Raw genomic sequence first — 27,918 nt, 5'->3', positions numbered from 1 at the left:
AATAAAGAAATATTATAACGAGAAATATCTCTCGCCTTTCTTTCTTTTCTTTTAAATTTAAACCTAACGCAATTGTGGTGCCTCCACTCCTTTGTCGAGTTTGCGACACGCCACAATTGTACAGAAGCTAAGATTTCTCGTTCGCAAAGCCAAAAAAGAAAAATTTATTTAAAATTCTTAATTCTAAAATTTGAAAAACCTTCGTCTTTATCGAGGGAACCTACAGCCAAAATTTTGCGATGATTGATTTGTGGGAAATACGTTTCCATAGGGAACACACACACAGAATTTGATTTTTATATATAAAGATGTAGATTTTTTTAACGGCGACAGATTACTAAGCGTCCAAAAGGAATAACAGCCAAACTCAACAATGCAATCAAACTTTAGGTGTTTAAATAACCTACGTTTGTACGGCAGCCATAGTTCTGAATAATTACATTTATAGGGAAGGTGCCACGCCCCTTTTTTCCCAATTCCAGATTTTACTGGAGGTGTTAGGACTTAACGTCATATAGCTCCCTACCAATTTTCATTATCCTACCATTACTACTTCCAGAGATATGCAGTATGATATATTCCATTTGTATGGGAGGTCTGTAACGACAGCCGTTTAACAACCTACGCCCCTGTGCGCCTACACTCACGCGCACCACTGTCTCTGCAAATAACAATGCCAATTGTCTGCAGAGCAACTGCGTATTATATGTGTATGTGTGTGAATATAGAACCAATCGTTGTAGCTAACATGCTGGAAGCCTTCCAGGAACTTTGAGTGACTTTGGGATAAAGTGGGTTGAGAGTAAACCGAAAACGGTAGTGGCAACAGGAAAAAGTTGTCTATAAAAGGGCCAACATCCCGTTCTTCTCGATCACAAAGCCTTGAATACGGTGCCCACAACGCGAGTGCAGTGAAAGTGAAGAAAAAAAAATTTAATTAAAAGTGTATAAAGTGATAAAGTTTCAAAGTGCGAAACCGTAAGCTACCGGTTCGGTGAAAAGTGCCGCATCCAAGAGAGAAATAGTATTCCTGCCAACACCAGATCCAGCACCACCAGCAACGGTAAGTACCACCACCACTCCCGTGTATCTAAATCCCCTACAGTAGTACAGTAGTCCCATGCCTATAAACCTCCATTAACGCCCGCATAATTTATCTCATTCCCCTCTTGTCATCCATAGTTTACATTGAAGGAATCCCCAAAGGAAACCAATCACCACCGTCGGTGCTAGGCACCAAAATCCACCAACGGTAAGTAAACACATCTACCTTAGTGACTAGCCCAAAAGTGATATTGAATTTAGTGCCATTTTCTCAAGTGAACTTCATAGTTTGTCTGCTCCGTAAAGAAAATGATCTTGAAAGAAAATTGATTTATGTTTGGGCAGATAAACATTAAAGTTCGCCGGATAAATGGCCTATAAATGCTATACATGACATTGTTATGCCCAGCTTCATATTTTTATTGTTTGGTTTTCCTTTTCTTAGCATCACCACAAGGAGACTCGCTTAAAGCAACGGTGCGAGGCACCCGAACCACCAACTACAAACCACACCGCGTCACAGCCACCAAAAGACACCACACCGAGTCACAAACACCAATAGCTACAACAACCCACACCGAACACGTAAGCCACCAGTACAACATAAAACACTCTCACTCGTCCAAACCACAAAAAAAAAAAAAGGGAAAAAGTAAGAAAAATCGCATCCGCACCAAAAGATTGCATACATCCATATTCACAACCACACGCATTTGCAACCAACCACCGAAACATAGATAAGCTACTACACCGCAGATCCACATTCAAAACCACAACCTCAGAAATACACGCATAACCTTAACCACGAAACATCCAACCAGCAACCACACCTGCCGATCACAAACACACCGGCGACCACCACACAACCACACCAACAATAACCACGCAACACTCAAAAACACCACGACCACATTTGTACATACTTTCTGATACAAAACATTCAAACACGGAAATAGTAAAACCAACATCAAGCAATTCCAACTATCCATCAAAATACACGGTAAGCACAAACACAACCAAAGCTATTAGCAGGTGAAAGGCTATTATCCCAAAACACAACTTAAACACACGCAAAGAGAGGGCTGCACATCACATCACACCACACCGAACAAGAGCACGCAACATATCACATCACATCAGATCACATCACTTCACGTTGTATCACATCATATCACAAACTACAATTAGCGGTGAGTTATATATAGCTGGTCGCTGGTGTGGATGGCTACATCAGCAGGGCTGTGGTGAGAAGACATCTCAAAGATAGAGAGTACACTCAGCACATTATTCGAATTCGCCGCAAATACGACAACACCAAACTACCACGGAGGGGACCGACAATATTGATTTAGGTTTTTTGTTGTTTAAAAATTATGTTTTATATTGTAAGATTTATGCCCTGAATTTCCCTTAACTCCTAAGCCTGAAATATTGGTGAATTGTAAGTTAGTTTTTTTTTTGGAATCTTCTCATTCTTATATGCATACACATCTTTCATACATATTTAACTTACCCAAAAACACACACACATATGTATCAACCACTTCACACACATTTCTTTTTTTTTTCGCACATACCTACATATAATTTCATTTGCTTATATATATTTCAATATTTTTGGTGCTTACTAAGTATTTGCCTAAATTTTTTTTTTTTTGATTTTTTTTCTCACACCCTAATCCGTGGGTACACAGGAATCTTTTCGATTTTTATTACATATTTCTAATTTCTTTCTATTAAATTTTTTTTTCATTATATTTTTCTTTTCACTTCGTTTTCCAGACAAAAAAATATAGAAATCCTTTTCATTTTTTTTTTTGACTTGGATTTTTCTCTGTGTGAAAGGAGGATCCTACTCCACGCACTTGGAGAAACTACATGACACACGTGTCACCTCCTTTTTTTTTCGCCACATTTGTAACTCTTTTTTTATCACTTAATTTTTAACCACTTGGTTTTTTTTTATACTTACTACAATACTTTCACTAAAAGCGTGTTTCGCACTCAGCTCGCGATTCTTTTCACTTATTTTCATTATTTTATTTTTTTAAACGTTTTTCTTTTGGTAATTAACACGATCGCAAAAAATGTGCATGCGCGTTTTTACTATTACAAACCGGAACTGAAAGTTCCATGCGGTAATAGTATATAATAGTGCAAAAGTACATGGAATAGGGTTTTTTTTTTGCTCTTTGTTTCTGTTTTCTTTCAGCTCCCGCTGCTACAGCCTTGGTACCTGGACTGCAGATGAGCGTGAGGAGATGCGTACGTGAATGGTTATATATAATGAATGGTAATCTCTATCTAGTTTGTTGTAATCTCTCTTATTTTTTTTTGTTTCTTTGCCTTCCATATAATCGTATGCACATATTTTATTGATCACCGTAACTATTGCTTAATGCAAGCAAGAGTTAAAAATTGTAGTAAAAGGGTGTTCCTATCTGGGTTATTTTATTTTCTTGTTATCTATTTGACATTTTTTTACTTGGAATATTATATGCAGTAATTGCAGTGTCCTTTTTGTTATTTTGATTGAGTTTAGACCGGGATAAGAAATAATAGAATTTAGAATTACCAATACAAATCACTAGATATAAGTAAACAAAGAATTTGTGAAAATAAACGTGTATAAAGAGGAAATGAGTTATTTCGAATTTATTGGCTGAAACAGTGTTAGGAAAAATGCAGGCCCTCTAAGTTTTCTTTTGTGTTAGTGTGGGTGTTGCCCTTGTGGCACACTAGGAATGAGTTAGGTGTTGCAACCCACTGACGGCCGGTGATTTAGACTAGACCTGTACAGACGGACGAACGTCAGGACAAGGGAACTCCACTCGGTTATCGGAGTCAAAGTGGAGTTCAAGGTTGTTCATGCCTCATGAACAAGAGGGGTGGGATGACTCCACCTGACACGGACGGTCTTCTCCCGCTTGCTCTCTTCTCCTTTTCCTTCTCCTTATTTTCTACAGGTCCCTATGTTTTTCTCCCTAGGCATGATAATTATAATTTTGTTTTTGTGACTGTGGGTTGAGGAAGGTGGCAAGAACCACGCCTCAACGCCGACGAGCCTCAGCCGGGCTACCACCATGCCTAACCGCCACCCTTCTCGCCCCGGACCAAGCAGTTACATTACAATGGTGCCCAACGGAAATAGCCCGATCAAATTTTATTTCCCATATCTTTTCATTTCTACTATACCTCTCATTTTCCGAAATTTTTTTAAATTCTTCTGACTATCCTTCAAATATCCAACGAAATAGCTATTGTAAGTAACTTTACTTCTTGCTTACCAGTTTGCTTTCGTCCTACTTTTTGTCTCTCTTAATTCATCAAATTCCACATTAATTTCAATCTCCGTTTACAGCCTACTACCTTAATCTTAATTAATTTGTTTCTATGGCTATTTTGTTAATTTTCCTGGTGGTTTTCTTTCTAATGAATTTTCCTTCTTTCGGACAGGTTAGAGTTACGAAGGTAGCATCACTTTCAAAGTCGGTGAAGTGATTTGTGCCTAAGTGACATTTAGATAGACGGGGGTGGTGTTAGTCCGACTTCGAAGTTCCCTTTCTTCGATTTCAATGTCTTGATAAGGTGGTATTCGAAGTCGAGACTAGCACAGTCCAAGACGTTTTTTGTTTGTGGCAAAGCTGCTCAAGCTGCCATGTAGATGTTCCAGCAACACCTACATGTGAGGTTTGCAGCTTTTGACCACTGGGGGTAGCATAGGGTTTTAAGAAAGAATGATGTTTTGCAACCACGGCTGGAGCAGGTGCTCTGACCGTAGATGTGCCAAACAGGGTCATTAAAGGGGAATTAGCTGACATGACCTCGGACAGGGAACAGACGGACGTTAGCAACACCGACCTAAATTTCGATTCCTTCGCAAGGTCAACACCAAAACACACTAACCACTAACACATACATATTCAATTTATATATTTCTTTGCATTAATTTAAAGATTCAGAGAGCAGCTTAAATTTAGATTTAAATCTGAATTTGATTAAGTTTTAAGAAGAAGAAAACACCAGTTTCTTTTTGCATTGTAGCTTTTTATTTAAATTTTAATCTACTAAAAATAACAGAAAAAAAAAGGGGAAAACAAATCCAAAATTGTGGAAAGTCTACTTATAAATTTTTTGTGGAAAAAGGAAATATAAGTTTTTGAGTTAAATGTCAAAATACATTTAGGCTAAGATCAACATTTGAAAAAAAAAAAAAAAAACACAATTTGCATTTTTATAGCATTGCTTTTCCAGTTTTTTTTTACATTATTCCAATAAGTTAGTTTCTAGGAAGCTATAAGCCACCGAATTGGAGTTAAAGGTGGATATTTAGTTTTGATTTCCTCATTAATTCTCTTTACTACTTTTTTTTATAAAATTTCTTAATCATAACAATCGAGTCTAATACCAATAGAACTAAGCGAAACAAATATAGAGTTTTAGAGCCAGTACTGAATTTTAATTGTTATTTTTTTTTTCCTTCTTGTATAAATCTAGTTTTTTGTTTTATTTTTCCTACCACGTTTTGAATTCTGTAGAGGATACTGAATTTTCAACCTCGCTAAATTTTAATAGTCCATACGTTTAAGAAATCGACACACACACTTGCGCGTACATATTTATATTCGAATTCTATCAGAACACACATACATATATTATTCCACATATAGTAATTCATTTTATATTTTGATACTGAACTGATTCCTATATGTAAATTTTGAATTTTTTTATTTACACATATTTCTTTACACACACGTACATTTATATAAATAACAACGGTCAAATATAAATTCTTAGAAGTTTTAATTTACAGCTTGTTTTTTTGCGTTAATTTTAAAATTTTTGGGATTTTGTACATCGCGAATTTCGTTGTTTGATATAAAGAATTATTTTTTTTTTGGGAATTTTCAATCCTATTAATAACCTTTTTTGTTTTTCTCGTTGAAAGCAAAAGTTTGAATAATAGCTTTAGACCATCTTCGGCAAATTTTCTTTAGATTGCTTTTTGTGTACCTCATCTCAGTGGTACATGGATAGGCAACAAGAGGAAGAAGAAATACGAAGGCCTGGATTAGGGATTTTTAATAGCAATAGACGAAGGCCGGTCACTCGAAGCATCTCTAGAGCACTCGAGAACCAGGTAGTTGGGTCTGTATTCACACAGATAGACACGGGTATTGAGATTCCGGTAGACTTCCTGCCAACCGATTTCCTTAACCGTTGTTCTGCCAGAGTTTTTGGAAATTTTGAGCAGATAGACAGGGGGAGGAAAGAGTTCGCTGTGACCAACACGCTAGTAGTAGAAGACACCGAAAGGTCCCTTAGTTTTTCTCGAAAGTTGTCTATGCTGGAGATGTCCGAACAGGGAGAGGATCAGCAGGCGGCGGGAGGAGCATTCGGGGGAGCTAGACCACGGAGACCACCTGGAAATGAAGAGCAGGAGGGACGACGAAATACTGCACCGCCTGTAGATCGCATGGACAATTTGAATGCGATCATGGAAACTATCTCACAGCAAAACCAAATCGTACTAGAAGCAATGGACGAGTTCCGTAAGATGAGAGCCGACGTGTCACGTCTAAGTAATCGAGTAGCAGACGTGGAGTCGTCGATGCAAGCACCAGCAGCAGCACCTCCTCCAGCGTCTACCTCAACACCAGGGTATAACAACGAAAGGGCAAGTAGGGAAACTAGCGGCAACACTCAGCTAGGGGAAGATAGGCTTAGGGACAATTACGGCGGAAAGCGGATCGATCTTCATAAGTGGAACCTTAAGTTCGATGGGTCGCCGAAGGGAATGACGGTCGAAAGTTTTGTTTTTAGGGTAGAGAGGATGAGATTGCAGTACCGGTTGAGTTACGAGCAGATACTTGCAGATTTTCACTGTTTAGTGACTGGCTCGGCGCTCAAATGGTACTGGCAGGTCTTAGAAGATAACGCAGATGATCCACACTTCGACTACTCTCGCCTGAAAACGGAACTTTTGGCCCAATTCAATTCAGGAAGCAACTCCCGCAAGAGAGTTTCGACGAGTTTTACGCCGATATCCATGATCTCACCTTCCGCCTGAGAACAAGAATTCCAGAGCCAGAGTTGGTGAATATAATAAAAGGAAACCTTAAGCCATTCTTGGCAAATTTAACTTTTAGCTCCAAGTTGACGACCCTAGCTGAACTGAAACATGAGTGCAAGCGAGCAGAGAAGCTCATGAAAGAAAATAGGGCCAGGTTTAAAGCAGTAAGCGAAGTGGGGGTCGATTATGGGGAAACAGGGGCAGAAGTAGAAGCTTTCAATAGGAACACTAGGGACATGACAGGGTCAAATAAAATGTAGCCCGGTCCCGCCTCTTCGCGTGATCTGTCGAAACCCAACCCTCCTTCCTGCAATCCTTCGTCGTACAACCACAATCTAAATGTGTGTGGATCGTCCGATAATAATAGTCAAAGTGTTAGTAGTGTCCAGAACCAAACTTTTTGTTCGTCACCATTTCACCTTATGTTGTGCTTTGCTTGTGGAATGCCGGTGGACTACTATATTAGAAACCCGGATGAAGCAGCAAAGGACAGTAAATGTAAGTCCTCTTTCCACCTGATGAAGTGTTTTGCATGTGGTAGTGACTCGTCCTTCTGTGTGTTCAAACCAGAGGCGGGAAACCGGGGTCTGGAAGAGATGTCCGGGCACTCTGTCCAGAAGAAAGATCACCCGGAAGGCCGAGAGATAAATTAGATAAAGAAGCAATCAAGATTTTGAAACGTGAAGAAATAGTAGGAGAACAGGATAAAGTAGGAAAAGAAAAGAAACCATGGATAGGAAAAGATAGTTTGCACATCAGGAAATTAAGGTATGAAGAAGCCCGTAGGCGCATATTTTGCGAGGAGTTATTAAAGCGGAATAATAGAATAACGAATAGGAATTTCACCAAAATACAGAAGATGAGAGAAAAGAAAAACAATTTTAAGAGGATTAGGAATAAGATAATAGCAACCATAGTGACAGTTAAAGGAGATAATCGATTTTTTGCAAGGACTGTGATAGGAGGTCAAGAGGCATTGGCTTTGTTAGACTCAGGTGCAGGAGCTTGTTGCTTAGGCAAAAACGCAGATATAATCTTAAATGGTAAGGAGCATTTGATATTGCCAGTCAAGGGTCAAAACATAAGAACGGCTAATGGGGGCGAAACACCCGTGCAAGGGGTTATTACATTGCCAGTTGTGTGGGATGGTATGACTCGGGATCTGGAGTTCTTGATTGTCCCTGGTCTACAGCAGGAGGTCTACCTAGGTGTTGATTTTTGGCAGGCTTTTGAACTTAGTGTTGTTGGTAGGGGACGAAGTGACACGTCTAAGAGTGCTGTCGTATCAGAACTTGCACCCGCCGAGGGTGATCTGTGTTTTGATGCGGTGCAACATACGCTAAGTCCCGAGGAAAACAAAGCGTTAGAGGGCATCAAGGCGCAGTTTCCGCCGTTTGCGGTTCTGGGACTGGGAAAAACCGACATGGAGGAACACATTATTGAAGTCACTGATGAACACCTACCCGTGAAGCAAAGGCATTATCCTATTTCACCCGCAGTACAGAAATTAATATACAACGAGCTCGATCGCATGCTAGATATGGGAGTAATAGAAGAGAGCAACAGCTGCTGGAATTCACCTGTGTCCCTCGTAATCAAAGGAACCAAAAACAGACTGTGCCTCGATGCCCGAAAAGTTAATGAACGCACCATTAAAGATGCCTATCCACTCCCACATATTGATGGTATTTTAAGCCGACTACAAAATACCCGCTATATATCTGCCATCGACTTAAAAGACGCGTTTTGGCAGATACCATTAGAGAAGAAATCAAGAGAAAAGACGGCTTTCACTGTACCTGGGAGACCCTTGTACCATTTCACGGTAATGCCTTCGGGTTGTGTAACGCTGCACAGCGCATGTGCCGACTAATGGACAAGGTGATACCCGCTTCCCTTCGTGAATCAGTGTTTGTGTATCTAGACGATTTACTTGTTTGTTCAGAAGATTTTTCGTCTCATTTATATTTGTTATCTGTTGTAGCTAAATGTCTTCGCGATGCGAAATTGACGATCAACGTTGAGAAGAGCAAATTTTGTTACAAGGAAGTGCGCTATCTCGGATACGTGGTCGGGGACGGATGCATCCGTACAGACGATAGTAAAATAGCGGCGATGCGAGACTTTCCGGAGCCACGAACTCCGAAACAGCTTAGAAGGTTCCTGGGGATGACGGGATGGTATAAACGATTTATACAGGACTATGCCACGATTGCTGCACCACTACACGACAGACTGACGAAAGAAAACATAAAAAAGTTTTCAATGACGGAGGATGCAAAGGCGGCGTTTAACAGCCTAAAACAGAGCCTGATATCGGCACCAGTGCTGACTCACCCGGACTTCAACAGACATTTTTACATACAGTGTGACGCATGGACAGACGGGGTGGGTGGAGTACTATTCCAACTGGACGACGAAAACAACGAACGACCGATAGCGTATGTGTCAGCTAAACTAAATAAAGCGCAACGCAAGTACAGTATTACGGAACTGGAATGTTACGCTGCTGTAATCTGCATAAAGAGGTTCAGGCCATACGTGGAGGGTCTACCGTTTACGGTGATAACAGATCACGCTAGCTTGAAATGGCTCATGGGTCAAAAGGATCTTTCAGGTCGATTGGCTAGATGGAGCCTAAAACTACAGTCATATGATTTCAAGATAGAACACCGTAAGGGGACCCAAAACGTAGTGCCTGATGCTCTCTCACGAATGGACATGGATGAAATCGACGTCAATGACAGAAGACTGGACATCGACATTAACTCGGAAGCCTTTAAGTCGATTGAATACGTCGAGCTACAGAAGACAATAACGGAGAATAAAGACAGACTACCAGAGCTTTGCGTTTCGGACGGCTACGTGTACAGACGAACACAATTTAACAGAGGAGACGAACTACAGGAAGACCATACCTGGAAACTCTGAGTTCCAACTGAGCTGCGAAGGAGTTTGGTAGAAACAGCACATGGATCGCCTTCAGCTGGACACGGTGGAATCCATAAGACCCTATCACATGTCCGAGAAAGATATTATTGGCCCGGTATGGTTGCAGATGTGCATGCACATGTAAAAGCATGTGAAATATGCAAAGGAAACAAAACTCTAAACGCCTTCCACAATCCAACAATGGGAAACCAGCACCTCACCGAACGCCCTTTTCAACGTCTGTTCGTCGATTTCATGGGTCCATACCCACGTACTTGTGATGGTAACGTTTATATATTTGTATGTTTAGATCATTTCTCAAAATTTGTCTTTCTTAAGCCAATGCGAAAAGCCACCTCTGCCGAAGTCGTGAAATATCTAGAGAGAGACGTGTTCCATATTTTCGGAGTACCTGAGTATGTGCATTCAGACAACGGAAAGCAATTTACGTCAGATATATTTACCTCCTTCTTGAAGAAGTATGGTACGACGCACATAAAAACCGCATTTTACTCGCCACAAGGGAATGCCGCAGAGAGGGCTAACCGCTCCGTGTTGCAAATCATCCGGTCATACATTAAAGGAAACCAAAAGAATTGGGATAGAGCTGTAAGCGACGCAGCATTTGCCCTTCGCAGTGTCGTACATACGGCAATAAGTACGTCGCCATATGCAGCTGCGTTTGGAATCCCCATGATGCAACACGGCGCGTCATACGAATTATGCAGGAAATTGAGTGCCCTGAAAGATACTGACGTGGAAGTAGAGACAACAGAATATAAGATGCACATACTCAGGGAAAAGATCATGAAGGAACTTAAATTGGCACACGAGAAAAGTAAGAAGACGTACGACCTCAGAAGCAGAGAAGTAGCTTTTAAAGTAGGGCAGATGGTATACCGCCGCAATTTTAAACAAAGTTCAAAAGTAGATAATTTTAACGCAAAACTTGCACCAAACCAAGTTAAGTGCATTGTACTTAGGGTCGTTGGCAACTCGATGTACGAGTTAGGAGATACTAGCGGCAAATCAATCGGGGTATACCACGGAAAGGATCTTTTCGCGGCTTAAGATATATGTTCTATGTAGTCCTTGTAACCAATGTAAAGTGTAGCTTGTTCTCAAATCATGTTGTATGTTATTTATTATTAACGACGGTAGAAATTCTCTAGACCAACAACACCTCTGACTACGTATCCGACTTGACCATGTATTTATTAACCATTTTGTTTATTTATTGATCGATTCATTTATTTATTTATTTATTTATTTGTGTGATTATTTTAGTATTTATACATTTAAATATGTTTTTTTTTACACCGACGATGGACACTATCGCCTAACAACATTAACCTGTGATATAGAATAAGATTAATCTGTGATATAGATTTAGATTCATCTGTGATATAGATTTAGGCTAACCTTCAATATAGACTTAGATTTTCTTAACCAGTGATACATTAGATAAGTAGTGTTAAGATCCAGTGATTTTAATAGTAGAATAGTTGTCCCTATGTCTATATGTATTAATATGAGCGTAAAGTGTACAACTCTGTGAGGCCCGGCATTGGGAGTGGGTCGAGGCCACACGTTGGGCCAGAATAAAGAATAATCGGCGGCTGCGTTATGAATTTTTCTTACGCACACGCTCCATGACGCAGGCATCATCGGCGGATGCGAGCCTGTAACGACAGCCGTTTAACAACCTACGCCCCTGTGCGCCTACACTCACGCGCACCACTGTCTCTGCAAATAACAATGCCAATTGTGTATGTGTGTGAATATAGAACCAATCGTTGTAGCTAACATGCTGGAAGCCTTCCAGGAACTTTGAGTGACTTTGGGATAAAGTGGGTTGACAGTAAACCGAAAACGGTAGTGACAACAGGAAAAAGTTGTCTATAAAAGGGCCAACATCCCGTTCTTCTCGATCACAAAGCCTTGAATACGGTGCCCACAACGCGAGTGCAGTGAAAGTGAAGAAAAAAAATAAAAATTTAATTAAAAGTGTATAAAGTGATAAAGTTTCAAAGTGCGAAACCGTAAGCTACCGGTTCGGTGAAAAGTGCCGCATCCAAGAGAGAAATAGTATTCCTGCCAACACCAGATCCAGCACCACCAGCAACGGTAAGTACCACCACCACTCCCGTGTATCTAAATCCCCTACAGTAGTACAGTAGTCCCATGCCTATAAACCTCCATTAACGCCCGCATAATTTATCTCATTCCCCTCTTGTCATCCATAGTTTACATTGAAGGAATCCCCAAAGGAAACCAATCACCACCGTCGGTGCTAGGCACCAAAATCCACCAACGGTAAGTAAACACATCTACCTTAGTGACTAGCCCAAAAGTGATATTGAATTTAGTGCCATTTTCTCAAGTGAACTTCATAGTTTGTCTGCTCCGTAAAGAAAATGATCTTGAAAGAAAATTGATTTATGTTTGGGCAGATAAACATTAAAGTTCGCCGGAGAAATGGCCTATAAATGCTATACATGACTTTGTTATGCCCAGCTTCATATTTTTATTGTTTGGTTTTCCTTTTCTTAGCATCACCACAAGGAGACTCGCTTAAAGCAACGGTGCGAGGCACCCGAACCACCAACTACAAACCACACCGCGTCACAGCCACCAAAAGACACCACACCGAGTCACAAACACCAATAGCTACAACAACCCACACCGAACACGTAAGCCACCAGTACAACATAAAACACTCTCACTCGTCCAAACCACAAAAAAAAAAAAAGGGAAAAAGTAAGAAAAATCGCATCCGCACCAAAAGATTGCATACATCCATATTCACAACCACACGCATTTGCAACCAACCACCGAAACATAGATAAGCTACTACACCGCAGATCCACATTCAAAACCACAACCTCAGAAATACACGCATAACCTTAACCACGAAACATCCAACCAGCAACCACACCTGCCGATCACAAACACACCGGCGACCACCACACAACCACACCAACAATAACCACGCAACACTCAAAAACACCACGACCACATTTGTACATACTTTCTGATACAAAACATTCAAACACGGAAATAGTAAAACCAACATCAAGCAATTCCAACTATCCATCAAAATACACGGTAAGCACAAACACAACCAAAGCTATTAGCAGGTGAAAGGCTATTATCCCAAAACACAACTTAAATACACGCAAAGAGAGGGCTGCACATCACATCACACCACACCGAACAAGAGCACGCAACATATCACATCACATCAGATCACATCACTTCACGTTGTATCACAACATATCACAAACTACAATTAGCGGTGAGTTATATATAGCTGGTCGCTGGTGTGGATGGCTACATCAGCAGGGCTGTGGTGAGAAGACATCTCAAAGATAGAGAGTACACTCAGCACATTATTCGAATTCGCCGCAAATACGACAACACCAAACTACCACGGAGGCGACCGACAATATTGATTTAGGTTTTTTGTTGTTTAAAAATTATGTTTTATATTGTAAGATTTATGCCCTGAATTTCCCTTAACTCCTAAGCCTGAAATATTGGTGAATTGTAAGTTAGTTTTTTTTTGGAATCTTCTCATTCTTATATGCATACACATCTTTCATACATATTTAACTTACCCAAAAACACACACACATATGTATCAACCACTTCACACACATTTCTTTTTTTTTCGCACATACCTACATATAATTTCATTTGCTTATATATATTTGAATATTTTTGGTGCTTACTAAGTATTTGCCTAAATTTTTTTTTTTTTTTGATTTTTTTTCTCACACCCTAATCCGTGGGTACACAGGAATCTTTTCGATTTTTATTACATATTTCTAATTTCTTTCTATTAAATATTTTTTTCATTATATTTTTCTTTTCACTTCGTTTTCCAGACAAAAAAATATAGAAATCCTTTTCATTTTTTTTTTGGCTTGGATTTTTCTCTGTGTGAAAGGAGGATCCTACTCCATGCACTTGGAGAAACTACATGACACACGTGTCACCTCCTTTTTTTTTCGCCACATTTGTAACTCTTTTTTTATCACTTAATTTTTAACCACTTGGTTTTTTTTATACTTACTACAATACTTTCACTAAAAGCGTGTTTCGCACTCAGCTCGCGATTCTTTTCACTTATTTTCATTATTTTATTTTTTATTTCATTATTTTATTTTTTTCTTTTGGTAATTAACACGATCGCAAAAAATGTGCATGCGCGTTTTTACTATTACAAACCGGAACTGAAAGTTCCATGCGGTAATAGTATATAATAATGCAAAAGTACATGGAATAGGGTTTTTTTTTTGCTCTTTGTTTCTGTTTTCTTTCAGCTCCCGCTGCTACAGCCTTGGTACCTGGACTGCAGATGAGCGTGAGGAGATGAGTACGTGAATGGTTATATATAATGAATGGTAATCTCTATCTAGTTTGTTGTAATCTCTCTTATTTTTTTTGTTTCTTTGCCTTCCATATAATCGTATGCACATATTTTATTGATCACCGTAACTATTGCTTAATGCAAGCAAGAGTTAAAAATTGTAGTAAAAGGGTGTTCCTATCTGGGTTATTTTATTTTCTTGTTATCTATTTGACATTTTTTTACTTGGAATATTATATGCAGTAATTGCAGTGTCCTTTTTGTTATTTTGATTGAGTTTAGACCGGGATAAGAAATAATAGAATTTAGAATTACCAATACAAATCACTAGATATAAGTAAACATAGAATTTGTGAAAATAAACGTGTATAAAGAGGAAATGAGTTATTTCGAATTTATTGGCTGAAACAGTGTTAGGAAAAATGCAGGCCCTCTAAGTTTTCTTTTGTGTTAGTGTGGGTGTTGCCCTTGTGGCACACTAGGAATGAGTTAGGTGTTGCAACCCACTGACGGACGGTGATTTAGACTAGACCATTACAGACGGACGAACGTCAGGACAAGGGAACTCCACTCGGTTATCGGAGTCAAAGTGGAGTTCAAGGTTGTTCATGCCTCATGAACAAGAGGGGTGGGATGACTCCACCTGACACGGACGGTCTTCTCCCGCTTGCTCTCTTCTCCTTTTCCTTCTCCTTATTTTCTACAGGTCCCTATGTTTTTCTCCCTAGGCATGATAATTATAATTTTGTTTTTGTGACTGTGGGTTGAGGAAGGTGGCAAGAACCGCGCCTCAACGCCGACGAGCCTCAGCCGGGCTACCACCATGCCTAACCGCCACCTTTCTCGCCCCGGACCAAGCAGTTACATTACAGGTCCCACGCCCCCTTTTTCCTAATTCCACATTTTCTTGGTGGTGTTAGGGATTGACTTCATATAACTCCTTACTGAATTTCAATGTTCTGGCATGTATACCTTCAGAGTTATGCAGTATCAAGGATTCCATTTGTATGGGAGGTGCCACGCGTTTTTTATATATCGAAATTATTTTTAGCCTAAAACCTTCATGTTGATCGAAGGAACCTATAGCCAAAATTTGGTGATGATTGAAGTGTGGGAAATACGTTTCCATAGCGAACACACACACACAGAATTTGATTTTTGTATATATAGACATATTTATTCTTACTGATATTGTCAAGTGTCACTTCTTTTTGTGAAAACTTTCAAAAACCAAATTGGAGAGCGAAAATTTTGGCTTTAAATTTGTTGACCATTCAATAAGCCTACACATTATGAATTATTTGCAGAAAAAATGTATGTCGAAAACATGGTTGGAGGTGAAAATATGGCGGATTTCTCTGCGGACGACGTTGTTCGTGATCCAACTTATTTACCAAAACGGATCAAAAGGAAAAGCAAGCTCGACAGCTCCGCATCAACTTTTCAACAAATCTTCCTGTAATTTGATATACGGATATTCACAATTATATATCTGTATAATGCAATCCATAGCAGATGCTCTTAATTTTTTGCAAGGGGCAGGAAACGTTGTGTACGGATATTTGCTTCCAGTGCGCATGACACTAAGCAACAAACTAAAGAAACTTAGTAGAAGAAACGATAAATTGTTAAGCTTTATTTCGGAAAAATTAGAAGCGCAGTTAAGGCAACGTTTCAATATCTTCTTTTATTTAGCACCCGAAGCAAATATTGCAATACCTGCTTCTGTTTTAACACCAGGTGTTAAAGTCAACTGACTCAAGGTGTGCAGAAGACAAACAGTGATTTGCTCGAAGAGGTTATATACGAAAGAGTTGTATCAACCATATGCTTGTATCATCAACAAGGCAAACTTACATTTGAAGTCCACGGTACGAACACTAACCAAACGTCATCGCGATCGAAATACTTCCATTTCGAGGATGATGGTAAATAACTTTGTTTACATTCATAAATTATTCAACAAATAATGGAAGTTAATTGTAGATAATGAAAATGGCCCAAGTGCAGCGCAAGTTTCACCTTAAAAAGAAACTTTGACGATCCTTGTTCAAAGCCAACTTTACAGCTAGCTACGCGATTGTTCCATATATGCGGAAATTTGAAAAAACCATCAAATACTGAAAGAATCGCCAATATTATATTTAACACTCTACTGACGTCGTCTGCCCCAGTTGATAGGCTTTTCCCATTCGCAGGCATTATAAATTCTCTAAGGCGTTAATCTTAGATGGATTTTTTATTTGAAAAACTCGTTTTATTTAAAGCAAATCCAAAGAGCACTTAATCTTTTTTAACACGCTTATATAAGCTTTACTTGTTTGTGTATATGTAATCCGCCTCCGTGTACCTAATAATAAAAAAAAAAATAGTACCCGTATGTCGTGTAATTAGTTGGTATATAATAAAACAATGTACTTTTGCCCTTGTTTGTTATTCTTATGTATCTATGTATTTCTTTTACGTTACTATACTGTCCGCTCAGAGATGAATATCCTTGTAATATTTTCTTTACTTTGTTGAATATATTATGATGCTGGAAAAACACAGAAATAATTAAAATGAATCAAAAATAATCATATAATTGTATTAATAAAAATTAATTGACATTAATCAATTAATATATATATATAATAATCAAAATTAATTGACATTAATCAAATAATTATATTAATTATGTAATTAAAAATAATCAAATTTAATTAAAACAATCAAATAATTGTGTTTATCATTCCATAAGACAACGAAAAAATAATCAATGGTTGCAATAAGAATAATTAATTAATTAATACAATTTTTTAATGAAAATAATTAATTAATAATCATGAAAAGGGCATACCTACTGGCACTTAATCATTAAACAATTGCCTGAGGAAAACACATCATAATTAATAATCATTAAAAATTTGTATCATTATTTAACAGGTCTGCTTTCAGTATAAGCGGACAATTAAAAATTTGGTGTCTTCTATTTCATTACTACTATTTTTCATAAATTAGCAAAGAAATAACACAGTTAGGGGATGTCAATTCTATTTTGGAGCAAAATGGCTACAATTGTCAAACATTTTACTTATGGAGCAAAACTCTTGTCTTCAAATAGCAGAGTTGGAGAAGGTACATGAGTATACCACCTTTCACTTACAGTTGAGTTGTAATGCAAAAAATATCAGCCTCACTCAGCTATAAAGGCAATGAAGCTAAAAAATGTTCACTAAAATAAGCTGGTAGTGAAAATATTTTCTGCTTCAGCTTAGTGTCCAAAAATGCTTCTTCAATCTTTTGACTACCGCTTAGAAAAAAATGTCAGTATTATATTTGTTATTTTTCACTCAGCTGATTCATAATGAAAAAATAAAATGACCGCAATAAATTTTTTAGTCGTAGTGGATAAAGGCACTATCACTAAGCTGAAAATAATAATGCGCACAAAATTTTGTCCCATATAGTGTAATGCTAATCAAAATTTTGTGCCCTACCCCCAACTATTTTGAATAGCGGTTAATGATATTATATTGATAAAGGCATATAAGAAATAAAACAGCGCCGTCAATGTACCTCACAAAGAGCTGCTCCTGGTTATTAACTCGCCAAGAAACCACAGTAGCACCTGAAAGTATAGTAACGTGAAAAATTATATTTGTTATTATGAATGCAGCAGAAAAATTGTTTTTAGAAATTGATATTTCTTTTTAAAAGCTATTTCTTAGTTATAAACAGAGCTCGGAATTCTTTGCACCATGAATATGTAAAATATATTCCAAATATATAAAAATTATGTCAGAAATATGTAAAATGTATTGTAACGAATTTTCTTGCAAGTCCTCTTATTTGCAATCCTCTGCTAAGTTCGAATCACTAAACTGTTGAATAAATAACTCCAATATTGAATAATAGAAAAATGGCCTTTATTAAAGTACTTCACAATAACACTTATGTATACTTTGCTACTCGCTGGCTTAATAATCAAACTGATTGATAACTCAAATGAAACTCTACTATTGGCCGCCAGATCGCGTGCTTAATCAAACTGATTGATAGCTCAACTCAAACTGAATTACAGCGCCTCTACATCTGTTGCCTTTTATATCCTTTGGTTTCCTCGTTCGCATTTTTCCAGAATGTACTAGTATTGTCCATGAGCTCTCAAACTGCTCAGCTATAACTAAAATTGCACAATTTTATACATCTTTTAGGCGCTTCCAGAATCTACTAGTCCAGTAGCTCTCAAACTTCTCAGACATATGCATGTGTTTGCGCATTGACTCTCCGCTGCTCGTATTCGTACATGGTACATATGTGTAGACGCAATTATTTATTCGTTTATGTAGATACATAAAGATTGAATTATTGATGTGAATGTTTGTAGTTTACAGTCTCTCGCGCGCACATAGGCGTATAAGTAAATTCATCTGTGTGTGACATCTCTCTGGGCTGCCTTATATATGTGTATACTTGATTTGATTATTAACGTAAATACTGCTTGGCATGGCCTTAGCATCGCCTTAGTGATGGGATAACTTAGTGATGCTAATATCCGTGACACTGCCCTCCACCTAAGTCGGATCGTCCCGATCAAACAAATCTCTCGATCTAAACGTTGCCAGCCTTTCCAAATGGACCACTTTCATTTTGGTTCGTGGTTTACCGATGGCTTGTATGCGGTACACTACATCGTTGATCCGTTTTACAACTTTGTATGGGCCTTCCCAATTACACTGCAATTTCGGGGACAAACCTTTTTTACGTTGTGGGTTGTATAATAGCACCAAATCTGCTTCCTGAAAACCTTCTGAATTAATTGCTTTATCATATCTGGCTTTCATCTTGTCACTCATAATCTTTGTTCGTTGCCTTATCAGATCATGTATTTCTCTTAGCTCTTCTTCTAAATCACTAGTGGATTTCCTGACATTTCTCTCCGCATTGGCATCTATCCCAAACTTCAAATCAGCTGACAGTCTAAGGTCATTGCCAAAAACTACTTTTGCAGGGGTTTGGCCCGTTGTCGCATGCACTGCTGATCGGTAAGCCATCAAGAATAATGGTATGCGGGTATCCCATTCTTTATGGTACTTGTCTACTACTTTCCTTAAGTGCTCCTCCAATGTTCTATTGAATCGTTCTACCATACCATCGGATTGAGGATGCAATGCAGTTGTCCGTGCTTTTCGAATGCCCAATGACTTACACATTTCCTGGAACACAACTGATTCGAAATTCCTGCCTTGGTCAGAATGTAACTCCATTGGTACACCATACCTTGCAACCCATTCGTTTTTAACCACTTCTGCTACTGTTTCTGCTTCTTGGTTTGAGATTGGGTATACCTCTGGCCATTTACTGAAATAATCCATAACCACCAGTACGTATTTGTTTCCGCGGTTGCTAGTAGGAAATGGACCTGCGACATCCATGGCGATCCTTTCAAATGGCGCACCTGAGTTATATTGCTTCATCTGGCCATGACTTCGTGTTCTGGGCCCTTTCGCTGTGCTGCAAACCTCGCAGTTCGCAATCCACTCAGTGACCAACTGACGGCAACCAACCCAATAGAATCTCTGTTTAATCTTCTCGAGCGTCTTCGTGATTCCAAGATGACCTCCGCTTGGACCATTATGCAGCTCGCTGAGCACGTCAGGAATCCTCTTTCTGGGAACAACTATCAGTTTTTTCTTGTATTTACCATCCTCACTCTCCCATACTCGATGAAGGCAACCGGATATCACTTCTAAACTGTTCCACTGTGCCCAATATGACTTTGCAATGGGACTCTCTGCTGACATCTCTTCTCTGTTTGGTCTTTCATTTCGTTCGAGCCCTTGCATAACACGTGACAGATCTGCATCTTCTAGCTGGCACTTTCTTAGCTGTTCCTTGTCCCATTCATCTGTACATGTTATATTCATTAGCCGGACATCTATAATGTCTTCTTTAGCCTCGGCTTTTGAACAGTGCTTGCATTCCAAACTACATGGTCTTCGTGACATTGCATCAGCATTTCCATGGGTACTACCTTTTCGATGCTCAATGGAAAAGTCGTAGCTTTGTAGTCGCTCGATCCACCGTGCCAATTGCCCTTCCGGATTACGGAACTGCAGAAGCCATTTCAACGCTGCGTGATCTGTCCTGGCACGGAATCGTTGACCGTAGAGGTATTTGTGAAAATGTTTAATGCACTCTACCAATGCCAACAGCTCTCTCCGTGTAACGCAATAGTTCCTCTCTGGTTTTCCAATTGAACGGCTGTAATATGCAACTACCTTCTCTGGTCCATCGACCAGTTGTGATAAAACGCCTCCTATAGCATATCCGCTCGCATCTGTATCTAGAATAAACGTTGCTCCTGGAATCGGGTATGCCAACATTGGGGCAGTGCACAACCGCTCTTTCAATGTTTGGAAAGCTACTTCTTGCTGCTTCTTCCATTCAAAAGCTTTATTTTTCCTTGTTAGCTCGTGGAGACTATGGGCTAAGCTGGCAAAATTTGGTACAAATCGGCGGTAATATGTGCACAGCCCAAGGAAACTTCTCAATTCATGCAGATTTTGTGGTCTTGGCCAATCCTTTACTGCCTTTATCTTTTCATTTGCTGTACAGACACCTTCTGTCGTTACCTTGTGGCCCAAATAATTTACTTCCTTTTTAAACAGCGTACACTTTTTGGGACTTAACTTCAGACCAGCGCCAGCTATTCTTTGGAAAACTTCCTTCAAGTTTTTAAGATGTTCATCAAAACTCTTGCCCAATACGATGATGTCGTCCAGGTACACCAAGCATGTTTTCCAATTTAGTCCTTTCAGTACCTGGTCCATGAGTCTCTCAAAAGTAGCTGGTGCATTACAAAGCCCAAAAGGCATCACTGTAAATTGCCAAAGACCATCACCGACACTGATGGCTGTTTTCTCTTTATCTTCCTCCTTCACCTCAACTTGCCAGTAGCCGCTTTTCAAGTCCAGTGTGGAAAACCATTTCGTACCAGATAGCGAGTCCAGAGTGTCGTCAATTCTTGGCAACGGGTAGCTATCCTTTTTCGTAACGTCATTCAACTTTCGGTAGTCCACGCGAAACCTCATTTTTCCATCCTTCTTCTTTACAAGTACTACCGGTGAGCTCCATGGACTAGCTGATGGTTCGATGACGCCGCTGTCACTCATTTCTTGTATGATTTGACTCACAACTTCCCGCTTCGCCAGTGGAACACTACGTGGAGCTTGACGGATCTGCCTCGCATCTCCAGTGTCAATTTGATGTTTCACACCATTGGTGCGGCCTAGTTTGGAACCATCCTGGTCAAATATGTTCGCGTATTTTATGAGCAGTTGTTTTGCCTTACACTGATAGGCTTCCTCTAGCCCATGCGTCCATGCCGTGATATCATTTGAAAGATCAGTATTACTGGATGAAACGTGTTCCTGGAGCTGTTCACAGTTAATAACTACTTCGGCCTCTTGGCATCTTCCCAAAATAGCTCCTTTGGTCAAATTGAATGGTGACTTGAACTCATTGAGTACTCTTACCGGAATGCGTCCATCTTGTTTTGTCATAGCCAGGGTTTTTCCTACAAGTATGTTCAGTGCTGATTTATTTGCTGTATCGACAACCCACAATTTGTTTGTCCCACAATCTCCATCAACCTTTGCCCAGATGACTGCTTCTGATTTTGGTGGTATTTGCTGACTCTCTTCCACCAGCACTCGTTTACTGCTGTAGCCTCTCTCGTAGCCGAAATTAAGTGGCACATACATGTTCTTATATCGCATCGTCTTGCTTTGCATATCGATTTTGATGCCTTGGTTGATTAAGAAGTCCACTCCAATTATGATTTCATCAACAATACCTGCCACTATAAAATTGTGTAGTACCGTGACGTTCCCAATTGCTACTTCACATTCTACTTCTCCAATTACCTGGGTGTCTTCTCCAGTGGCTGTACGCAATATTGCTCCATGCAATGGTCTTATCTTCTTGTTGACTAAATCCGCTCGAATGATGGAATGAGATGCACCCGTATCTACAGTCAGTAAACGTTCCTTTCCATCCACATGTCCTCCGACAGTAAGATTGCTCGACCTTCTTCCAATTAGTGAGATAGAGATTATGGGGCATTCAATTGAGGGAGTCAGCTGTCGCCCCTTGCTGCTGACTCGCTTTAGTTTAAGGATTGTGTGGATTTGGAGATTTGCTCGTCTCCTTCAGCTCTGCGTTTACGGCCACCCACATTGTTGGAACTATTGGAAATGCTACTGCAATGACGTGCAATGTGACCTGGGTTACCGCACTTGAAACATTTCATAACTCCGGCATTTTTCTGTTGTGATCCCTTCAGAGCTTCCAAAATTGTATCTACCCACTCTGGCCTTTCTACTTCCACACGATGAGCTTTGTATGCTGGTTTACTCAATAATGACGCCGTTTCCTGAGTCAACGCATGGGATACCGTTTCAGAAAGTGTTTGCTTTGGGTTCGCGTATGTGGCTCGCTTCGTTTCGACGTCCGAATCTTCACTCTTTCCGTGTATTCCACGGGTGCATCCGCATTTGCAAGATGAGCCAATCTTTCAATGTCAGAAGCAAACTCCTGCAAAGTCTCGTTAGCTTTTTGGTAGCGGTTTTGCAATTCTATTTGAAATATCTGTTTCTGTGTTCGCTTCCGTATCGCCGTTCTACAGCAGCCATCAATGCGTCATAACTGTTCCGTACGTACTCTGGAATAGTCTGTAGGATTTCGGCAGCTGGTTCTTTCAATGCTACGAAGAGTGCGGCAACTTTATCTTCCACATTCCAGTTGTTCACTGCTGCGGTCTTCTCAAACTGTAGCTTAAAGACCTGGAAAGGAACAGAACCGTCAAAGGATGGTGTTTTTACCTTTGGATTACTCGCTGAAACTGCTGGACGATTTATTTGTAACTGCATAATTCAAATCATCGACTTCTGCCTGAAATTGAGCGATTTTTGCATCCGGCGCTTCCAGCTTTGATGTTACCCTTGCTTCCTGTGCTTCTAACTGTGAAGACATTTGTGCCACCATGCGCAATGATAAGCGCTCCTCTTGTTCTTCCATCTTTGATGTTATGCGTGTCTCCTGCGATTCCAGTTGGGATGCCATATATGTCTTCTGTTCTTCCAACCAATTGCGTTTCCATCTTGGATGTAATCTGTGTCGACATTTCTGACATTCGCGTTTCTTGTGCTTCAATCTTCGATGTTATTCGTGTCTCTTGGGATTCCATCTGTGATGACATATACGTTTTCTGTTCTTCTAGTTGAGATGACATATACGTTTTCTGTTCTTCCATCTTGGATGTTAAACGTGTCTCCTGCGATTCCAGCTGAGATGCCACTGTCGATGTTTGAGCAGTTATTGCAGCCAATATCATGTTCAAGCCTGTGCTCGTAACTGTCTGCGATGTTTCGTTTTTCTCTTCAATTTTTGTTGTTGTTTCGTCCCTATCAGGATAAAAGACAAACTCGTCCACATCAATTCCTTGCGACTCCATTACCTCTCGTAGTCGTGCTTGAAGTTCGATCTTATTGCCAGTTGTATTTAATCCACGGTTCTCCAACTCCTTTTTCAGTTGCTGGATCTTCAATTCACTGAACTTTGCCATGTCCAAGTTGTATTCCCAATCTTCGGAATTTATTCAACAATTCCTCTTCTGACACCAATTGTAACGAATTTTCTTGCAAATCCTCTTATTTGCAATCCTCTGCTAAGTTCGAATCACTAAACTGTTGAATAAATAACTCCAATATTGAATAATAGAAAAATGGCCTTTATTAAAGTACTTCACAATAACACTTATGTATACTTTGCTACTCGCTGGCTTAATAACCAAACTGATTGATAACTCAAATTAAACTCTACTATTGGCCGCCAGATCGCGTGCTTAATCAAACTGATTGATAGCTCCACTCAAACTGAATTACAGCGCCTCTACATCTGTTGCCTTTTATACCCTTTGGTTTCCTTGTTCGCATTTTTCCAGAATGTACTAGTATTGTCCATGAGCTCTCAAACTTCTCAGTTATAACTAAAATTGCACAATTTTATACATCTTTTAGGCGCTTCCAGAATCTACTAGTCCAGTAGCTCTCAAACTTCTCAGATATATGCATGCGTTTGCGCATTGACTCTCCGCTGCTCGTATTCGTACATGGTACATATGTGTAGACGCAATTATTTATTCGTTTATGTAGATACATAAAGATTGAATTATTGATGTGAATGTTTGTAGTTTACAGTCTCTCGCGCGCGCCTTAGCATCGCCTTAGTGATGGGATAACTTAGTGATGCTAATATCCGTGACAGTATTGTGACGGACTTATTCCTGCTGAGGTATGCCCAGTCCGTCCAGGGTTCCTATATTTGGTGGGAGAACCTATTCCGATGAAAATAAATAGACAAAGGAGTTCTGAAAAACGTTATAAAGTTTATTTAAAAAATTCAATGCCCTTAAGAGCTACTCCTATTCTTTGTCCCTGCCTAAATAAGAGTAGCTGAGGTAGAACCCCTCTGCTAGCCCGTCAGTTGTAGAAACCTCCTACTGAATATAAAATAATTCACGAAATGAAGTAGAAACCTTCAGGTCGTGTTGGCCAGTGGTAAAAGCCCAATGACTCGTATGCCTATCTCCTAGCTTCAGATCTTACAAGTTAATTTGCCGCCCTTACATACGATTTTGTACGCCGGTGGACAGTTATTCCCTAAAAACAATTCATTGTAATAATTCCTCAGTTATAAAATTATGTAGGTTTGCACGCAGGCAGTCAGTAATTTTACAATAACAATTATAAAAGTTGGAAACGCAAAAATCCAAATCTAGTTTAACGCTACTTTCGCTGTATTCTATTGGTACATACATACGCTTACATGCGTTTTCCCTCTTTCCATTATCATAAATATGGTGGTACGACGGTATATATACATATATGCATATTTTCCATCATGTATGACGATCCGCTATCCCGGCATTTCATATCCCAATTTTAGGGAGCCCTAATATACATAGCGAATAATGTGCCAAATCTCGTACGTACGCTTGTTGTATGCCTGCCGTGTTTTCCAGTGTTTGCTTTACCTATCGAATTCGATCATTTGTGTTTATGCGTGTGTTCGCTGTCACTTGGTTTTGACAAAAATTTGGAATATAAAGATATTGCATGCGCGAACTTCGGTGGAAAGCAGCGGAGCGTAACGAAATTCTAGTAGGTCAATTTCACCACACCAAAAACTTTAACACAATTTTTAACATAATTTAAGCACAGAAATACACTGATTGGAGTTTTAGTGAGTAAAAGTTAAAATTCTGAACACATTAGCTGAATAAAAAGTGTACAAATAATTATTAAGTAACAAATACAGACAGTGGTAGTTTAACAAATTCTGCTGTGGTAAGTGGTGAATGTGACCTACTAGAATTTTGTGAAGCTTGCCTCACACTATTTTTCGTCTATGCAATGTCTCTCTATTATATCGTTTCTGGTTTTGATGGTGCGTTGGCCTCGTTTGGATGCTTTCGGCTTCTGCTTAGGGCGTGCGTTGGTGTGTCTTATGCTTGTACGTAAGTATGTAGAGAAAAGTCCCAATTAGTAGCGGCGCTTAGTTTGGCGACTTTTACTGCTGATCTTTGTTTATCCAAATTATTATGTATGTTGTATTTGTGGCTGAGTGCATTGGATGCGCAAAAGGTTGGTTGACCGGCATAATTTTATGTTTTGTGCATTTCCATTTTCCTTCCAAATGTTTTAGTGTATGTTAGGGTGACCTATATTTGAACCTTATGTGGGCGAAAAAATGTAAATATTTTGCTTGCGTGCAAAAGTACGCAAGTCTGGTTTATCCTTCAATTTAGTAAATAATAATTCAATATGCAACTGCATGTATGTGTTTTGACGTGTAATTCATAAAGATATAATTCATGTCATAAAAATGTATAAATGTTAAATTCAGAGTTAGATTCAATTCTTGTATAACATGTATGTAAGAAAAATGGAAATATAGGTATATGTTGTGAGGGTACAAAACCCTCGATTTTGGGGTCCTCACAGTATGTCCGTTAAAAAAATTCGTGAGTACCAAGTACGTGTGAAACATACAATTGCACGTCTATGATTAATACTATATTTATGGCCATTTTCAAACACTATTTTATGGTCATCTTCGGGATTTGTTTAAGGTCTTTAAAGAATTTGTCTCCCTTAAAGGATAAGTTGGTACTCGGAATAATTCCGTACTCGTTTGGTACCTTTACAGAATGGCTTGGGTATCATTCTGTATTAAATGCAAACCCGTAATGATTAAGAACTAGTTCGGATATCTGCGGGGTAATTTCGCATATATGTACTTCAGAACTATTTCGAATTTATTTCGTAAATGCTTTGTGAGTGAGGACTGCCCCCGAAGCATTGTGAATTCTGCAACTTAGTTATAACGCACAACAGGGATAACGGTGGTGGCCTTGCCTTTATCACCCATCGCACCGTGCAACATAGTCTGTGGAGATCTGGAAACGATGTTGATGATTCTGGCAAGACTAATGTAAGTGACGAGTTGTAGAAAAGCAGCAAAAACGAGAAGCGTCTTCTAAATAGATAGAAATAAACTAAAAGGTCGAGTTTCATTTAATACAGAAAGACTAAGAAATTTTATTGTATGGAATATTCGGGGCGAGTCAGACGTACAGTTTCGAGGATATGTCGGAAATGATTTCTTAAATGTCAAATTAGTATTCGAGTCTGTCATTGGTACGGACTGAAGTTCTAACGTGATTTCTCCATTCTATGTGATTGAGAATGGTATAAAGTCGTTGTTGGGCAGATAAACGGCCATACAATTAAATGTTTTGAAGTTAGACATGGAAGTAAATACCGTTCAAGATGTGCTCCCTTTCCCGAAAGTTAAAGGAATGCAAGTATCACTAACAATTGATAGGTTGATTAACCAGTACAACAGCCGCTAAGGCGAATTTCATTCGCGTTAGAGGAAAAGGTTGAGCGAAAGTTAGAAGAAGCACAAGACATCATTGAATCGGCCGAGTGTTTGGATTTCGCCCGTGGTTATTGTTTTCAAAGAGAATAATGACATTAGACTATGCATTGATATTACTTACTTACTTAATTGGCTCTTAACCGTCTAAACGTTTATGGCCGTCCACCAAGGCGCGGCAGTCGTTCCTTCGCTCCGCCAACCGGCGCCAATTGGTCACACCAAGGGAGTTTAAACCGTTTTCCACCTGGTCCTTCCAACGGAGTGAGGGCCGCCCTCTACCTCTGCTTCCATAGGCGGATTCCGATAGAAACACTTTCTTGGCCGGTGCATCATCTTTCATTCGCATAACATGGCCTAGCCAGCGCAGCCGCTGCGTTTTAGTTCGCTGGACTATGTTGATGTCTGCGTACAGCTCGTACAGCTCATCATTAAATCTTCTTCGGTACTCGCCATCGCCAACGCGTAGAGGTCCATAAATCTTTCGAAGAACTTTTCTCTCGAACAC

The 27,918-nt window shown here is 39.5% G+C and overlaps 1 protein-coding gene across 10 annotated transcripts in view; it reads right to left on the bottom strand.

Annotated features, from left to right (window-relative positions):
- LOC137240104 (uncharacterized) overlaps positions 1 to 27,918 on the bottom strand; it is a 1,657,600-nt gene that overhangs the window by 1,431,950 nt on the left and 197,732 nt on the right. For 9 of the 10 annotated variants that reach the window (XM_067766027.1, XM_067766030.1, XM_067766026.1 and 6 more), the window contains 2 exons: positions 17,982 to 18,033; positions 16,939 to 16,959 (listed from right to left, as the gene is read on the bottom strand). In XM_067766027.1, coding sequence (XP_067622128.1) covers positions 16,939 to 16,959; positions 17,982 to 18,033 — 73 coding nt within the window. The remainder of the gene's footprint in view (positions 1 to 16,938; positions 16,960 to 17,981; positions 18,034 to 27,918) is intronic. The other variant, XM_067766029.1, reaches the window with a different exon arrangement.

The sequence above is a fragment of the Eurosta solidaginis genome, chromosome 2 (assembly GCF_040869045.1).
Source record: "Eurosta solidaginis isolate ZX-2024a chromosome 2, ASM4086904v1, whole genome shotgun sequence".
NCBI classification, from domain to species: Eukaryota; Metazoa; Arthropoda; class Insecta; order Diptera; family Tephritidae; genus Eurosta; species Eurosta solidaginis.
Note: the sequence above shows the minus strand (reverse complement) of the source record. Positions and strands in the feature narration are given on the sequence as shown.